General features: G+C 37.7%; 1 protein-coding gene across 1 annotated transcript in view; it reads left to right on the top strand.

The window, feature by feature from the left end:
- The window catches only part of Antxr2 (ANTXR cell adhesion molecule 2), a 130,046-nt gene extending 124,344 nt beyond the window's left edge, over nucleotides 1–5,702 (top strand). The window contains exon 17 of the mRNA XM_021163097.2: nucleotides 3,799–5,702. Coding sequence (XP_021018756.1) covers nucleotides 3,799–3,837 — 39 coding nt within the window. The 3' untranslated portion in view covers nucleotides 3,838–5,702. The remainder of the gene's footprint in view (nucleotides 1–3,798) is intronic.
- The last annotated feature ends 722 nt before the right edge of the window (nucleotides 5,703–6,424 follow it).

Genomic DNA, 6,424 nt, shown 5'->3' with positions numbered 1-6,424 from the left:
CTTCTCCTTCTTCTCCTTCTTCTCCTTCTTCTCCTTCTTCTCCTTCTTTTCCTTCTCCTCCTTTTTCTCCTCCTTCTCCTCCTCCTCCTCCTCCTCCCCCTCCCCTTCCCCCTCCTCCTCCTCATTCTTCTTCTTCTCCTTTTTTTGAGGCAGGGTTTCTCTGTGTAGCCCTGGCTGTCCTGGAACTCATGCTGTAGACCGGCCTGGCCTCAAACTCAGAAATCTGCCTGCCTCTGCCTCCCAAGTGCTGGGATTAAAGGCGTGTGCCACCACCACTCAGCCCCAGTCTTCTTATATGCCCAATGGTCACACAGACTCTATGTTATGAAAAATTATAGAGATAATATTGGAGATCTTTGAAGACATTTATAAGATCTATAAAAATAAAATAACATAAGGTCTGGTTAAATTTCTGTATTATGAGTCATCAAAGTAAAGTTTTAGTACAGGAAAAAAAATCTTACGGTATGGACTTACAATTTTCAAGCCTTGGGTGGAATTTGTTTGAGACCTTCACATCGACCATCCAAACCCAGGTGGCTTCTGGGTATGTGGAGATTCCACAGTATTCAGGAACCACAGAACGAGAACACCACTGATGGAAAGAAATAGTTTCATTTAGTCCTCCTCCTCAAAGAGAGTTTTGTCAGTTGTATGTAAAGAGAGGATTCTTAAGCTATTTTACTATGTCCTTTAGATAGTTTGCAATATTAGTTGAACAGAGAAACACATACCTTATCTAGCAATGTGGCTAGAACATTTGATGCATAAAAATTGCAGTCTTCCTCTTCTAGTTAAACATAATGAAGTACTGGATACATGAGCAGTAAAGTATAAATAGGGTTACCATGTATTTACATACACATGAACAAGCATATTTTAAAAATTAGCCAACAATAATCTTTCTAGATGCCTGAACTGCCTTTTCCTATCAAGACTCCTGATATTTATTACTTTTAAAATGAAGAAAAGAAGACTCTAGACTGTAGAGAGTACAGTGCTAACTATAGATTATACATTTACAGAAAATGCTGAGTGTAGATTCCAAGACTTACTAGTCAATCCGCTGATTCCATACACTTGCACCCTTGAGCAGATCTGCAATTCTGACAGATTCACCTGGATGTTAATTGTCAGGTGCAACCCAGAGAAGAGAAAAAAAATCCACCAAATGTTGGCAATCTCTGACAGAGCAGGTAACAGTGGTTCCCAAAAGTAAAACATGAGTAGATGTTTGGGGTGACTTTTAACAACCTATAAACGAATAGTATTGTAAAGAATTTTATTTGTAAGAGAACTTATTTGGGGACATTGGATTTATTCTTTGAAAATTAATATTTCTTTTAAGTGGTTAAATATGCAAGTGCACAGAAAGTGTAATAATGCAAGGTAAGATATTGTAGACAGTCCCACTCCTCCCAGATGGCTGGTACTCTGTCTGCTAGTCTTTTACTTTCCAGACATATTTACACAGTTATGATCATGTATATATATGAAAAACTGGCATTCTCTTTTCACTACCATTTTTCTTCATCTTTAAAAGGTTTTTATTTATTTGCCACATGGTATTGTGTTAGGTGAATCATAATTTGTTTTCTGGATTATTGAGTAGAAATATAAATTGATAATATAGTTTTTCTATTATAAAAATTCTATGGTGAATATTTTAGCACCTGCTTTGTCATTTTATTGGTTTGGAGTCCAAACATGAGATTAGAGGAGTGGTGGTAGTTTTCCCAAGATAAGAAAATAGGGTTTGCAGCCTTTTTTGCATAGTCGCTTGCCATATAGATTTTGCCAACTTATACTGCCACTTAAATGGCATGTGAGTTGTCTCCTTGCCATAGACTCTCAGTAATTAGCTAATGTGTTCAACATAAGGTAGCATAAAACAGTATGCTTTAAAAGAGTGGCAGTTTTATTCCTTTTTAATTATACCTTTTCTTAGATGAACAATGCTGACCTAGGAAAGCTGTATAATATGATGTCAGTTACCAACATAGAAACACCTTTCTTACATGCTAGGAAACATTTATTTTAGGTTGGTTGGGAATAATCTGGTTTGGAATTAATTTGCCTAATTGATTTTAGTTTATTGAGAAAGGTCAACAGCTTAATATCTGAATTACCACATTGAATTTATAATGCAACATTTGAATTATTGCAATGAATTTATAATGGAGTATACTGTAAAATACTTGCATATTGGCCTACAGTCACTAGTAAACTTCTGTTTGTTCTCCCTAGATTTAGTTTCTTTAAATATTTAGAAAATTCTACCTTTTAATATTTTCCCATGCAAAATTAATAAATTAAATCATATTTCCCTTGCATTCAAGAAGTTGTACATCCCCAATGCAAAGAAGGAAGTGTATTCATAATTCATGTTGAAAGTAATGAGGTGTTATGATATTGATCTAACTCAATTTTTATTGATGAATGTTGTTATCACTCAAACCTGACCAAGTCATTTGTATATCATCAAATTCAAGTTAGTTGTATTAATGCATAAATATTCAATATGGGTATTGTCCAAGGCATCATCACTGTGATTTGTGATACATGTTATGTATCAGTATCTAAGACTTCTGCCACCTGATTCAGATGCTAGGCACAAACTAATAAAATTAGTAGTTGTAGAAATATTGTTGCTTCCAAAATTATGTAGGAGACAAAACTTGGATGGATAATTGCCTTTTAGCAGAAGTTGTTAAAAACTCTAGTTCTTCTTGGTCTTTATGGTTTTCTGTTTTCAAAAAGGTACGAAATCCCTAAATTTGTTGAGCAGTTGTGTTCCAAAACAAAATGGACAAAAACCAACCTCTATGTTCTAACTTCTCTTCTTCCACAATATTTTTTAAGTTTTTTGAATTTTCCCCTGTTACATGTATTTCAAATAAGCACTCACATTACAGGAAACTGTAACATGAGGAGCTTTTGAGAGCAGATGTAATAGCAAATGGAAGTCTTAATTGCATGATAATTCTGGCCTAAACTAGGAGAAAGTGGGCTAGATTTGGCCAGTGGAGGACTCTGGACACAAGTCATGTGTCACAAGTCAACAGTATTATAGGAAAGGGGGAAGGGAGAGTCTTTATCAACAATGGGAAATTTTGTTTTCAGATAATTATTGGGTTAGTGATTGTTCTATGAATCAATATATCTACACGACCTTCACTAAAGTGTTTAGGAACTGGACTGAAAAGATACTCTCTAAAAATATGTAATTCAAGTAAATTGTCTTAATTTGGGAAAACAGGATCTATAGTGGTGGTGTTAGAAGTGGGTCAGCAATCTAGGATGTGATGTAGAATAAAGTACAGCACAAAGAAACATCTCTCTCCGGTCTCGGGTTTCCTTGTCCTTGGTTTTAATGACCTCTTTAATATACTCCTCATATGTACATTTTTAGAATCACTGAATTGCATAAGAAAATCCATCCATTTTGCTTCATCATAGAAATGTCTAAGGTGATGTTATTGATAGTTTGATTCTATGACAGCGGCGCCACACTTCAGACAGTACTTACAAAGTTTTAATCCCATGTTGATTTTTTTTCTACATGGACTTTAGCATACCATCCAATAAGCAAATTTTCTGTACACAATAAATAAAATCAAATGAAATAAGATCTGAGCCATGTTGTCTTGAGCCAGGGAAAATGATGACTTAATGACTGATGGGGACATTGTTCTGAGCTTTGGTATCATTAGTTACATCTTGCTATGGAAAGTAGATGTTCCTTGACTTTTTAACAACTGTTTCCTTATTTCACCATGGATATCTTTCTTCCCTCAGGGCCGATGCATAAACTTCTCCCGGGTTCCACATCAATAAGACGGGAGCACAAAGAATGAGAAGATTAGAAGACAGTGTATCTTCATGATGCTGATTTCCAACAGAAAGGACAGTCCGGTGCATCTCAGAAGTTCTTGGGACAACAGCCCATTTTCTCTCTGTCAGGAAATGTTTCCTATGCCTTCTGCTTTCTGTGCACTAAACATTTTCCAACACTTGTTCTGCCATCGACATGAGAGGTGATGAAAGTCATCGGCGATAGCCCATGATTCACGACACTGAAAATCCCGAGGAATGTTAATTTGCATGCAATGGTTTATGCAAAGCTCGTTTTGACTATGTAAGAGGACAAAGCAGACACATCGATGATGTAATGATACCAAAGCTAGGACTGCAAATCCACCAGCCACACAGGTTTGCAATGGAGACTGGTGCTTCTGCCATGAATGTGTGGGGCCTGTGCTTTTGTTTGGCAAGATCTTTAGCTACAAGCAAAACATGAAGTTTCCTCCCAGGCTAAACAGACAATGGAGTCCACTGCCTTGTAGCTATGTCAGATAGCAAAGCCTTTCCAAGTCCTCCATTACTTTGTGCCTTACAGGAAATTTCTGACTAGAAAATCTTGTCACTGTTACACTGAAAGTGCACACGCATGACAAAATGTAGACGAGACGCCTCAAGGTACTGGATGCAAGCAGGATTTTTGCCCTTTAGTTTTCCAAGACACCTTTCTTTCATTATGCACTTGAGACAAGAGAATTAATAGAGCGTTAATTCAACAGGAAGACCGCCTCCAACCAAAGACCTGGAGCGCAGCATAAGGACTTGTGATTTGAGACGTTGTCCCCAGCCTGGTAGATCCCCCTTTCTCAGCATTTGGGATTTAGCAGTGCATAAAGCATTAATATCTGTAAAAACACCTAGATGTTTGTTTGGCTTTTAATTTAAGGAAGCTGCAACCACAAAGCTTCCGCTCAGGGTTTTTTCTTCCTTCAAGTCTCCAAGGACTCTTCAGCGTCACAAGCCAGCAACTCTCTTTGCATGAAAATTTCAAAGTTTAATTAATATAATTAAAGGCAACAGCAAGCAGCAGCCTGTGAAGATTTTGCTCATCTTTTTTATGCCTTTTGACATTGAGTGACCTATCACTGTATGCATGTTACTTAGAAATTGAGGAGCACCGTACCTTGGTTGTGGTTCAGCCTGGGAAAGAGACCTCCTTCCTTCCATTTATAAATTTAAATCAGGAGGGGCGCCATCAGAAAGCATGGACAATATACATACTATAAATTTTTAGAAATATCACCATCGTGTCACGTCAACGATGCCAAATTATGTTAGCGTGAGCAGAAACCCGGTGGGGGAGGAAGGCGGCAGCAGCCGAAGGAAATAGCTCAGATAATCTAGTCACTTTCGATACTGTACTTCAGATGCGAAATGGATATTCGACTGGAAACCTGACAAAGCGCGCCTACTTTGATGTGAACTGTTATAGACAATGACCAGTGGCCGGGTCAGTGGGATGTCTCTCTGCGAGCACAAAGGCTTATCAAATGACACTAAAAATAAGTTCAACAACCATCACTTTGGAAGGGAGAAGGCGAACATTTCATGTTTGGCGGGCATGTGAGTGCAGGAGATGGAAAGAGCCATTTAGAGCATCCTCATATAATTGCCCGCATTGTACTCTTCATGGAAATTTCAAAGGACCGCAGTGATATTTTTCATTGGTGTCCAGGTTTGTGGCACTGCTCCAAGAAGCCTTATGCACACATACAAATATACAAATGCACACACCTACACTCTCTAGCTTTAATCTTTTTGCTCAACCTTATTTATATCACTGACTGGCTAGATCCAAAGTCACACCTCCACATATTAGTGAATAAAAATTTTTACCTGTGTCTCTGTTATCAGTTTCTTTAAGTTCACATAGAGCTTACACTTTGTTGGGTTGGATACACACTGCTCTGGTTAGTAACAAGATGGAATTCTATTCCATTGTAAAACATCCTACATGTTCACAGTTGATTCATGGTTGATGTTACGGGTATAATCTGTGTGTGCACATAGAAGGCTGGTAAGTACACCTGACTCTTCTGTGATGGTCTTTGTAGATGTTTGTTCTGTGTCTGCCTCTAAAGCAGGACCTATGGCCACTTCCCCAAAAGGCATTTCATTTCTGATGCAGGCACACACCCATTCGTGATATTTTAAGAGTATCAAAAATACTACAGAAGCTCTGGCTATGTTTCTTTGGTAACCACTTCAAATTTTCACAGAATCCTGTAGCATGTTTGCACCAAAGGGATGTAAATAAACCTCTGCCTTTAAATGGCAAAATAGCTTCCTTGAGATTTGTTGCACTGGCTGGAGGATGTGTCATAAAAATACAACAAAGAGCTGTAAATGAAGAGGGTGAGTCAGGAGTCTACACATAGACTGGAAAAGGATCATTCATAAGGTTCAAAGACAGATGGAATTCCATTGCCCTTAAAGTTATGAACCAGATTAATGTTATGCTTTAATCGCAGATCTTAGCAGAAATGAGAATTTGTTTTTAAAATTAATCTTCTTGGCAGAGGACATTGAGAATCTTTATGTGACACTTTTCATACATAGCAAT

The sequence above is a fragment of the Mus caroli genome, chromosome 5, assembly GCF_900094665.2.
Source record: "Mus caroli chromosome 5, CAROLI_EIJ_v1.1, whole genome shotgun sequence".
NCBI classification, from domain to species: Eukaryota; Metazoa; Chordata; class Mammalia; order Rodentia; family Muridae; genus Mus; species Mus caroli.
This window is presented reverse-complemented; position numbering and strand designations above follow the sequence as displayed.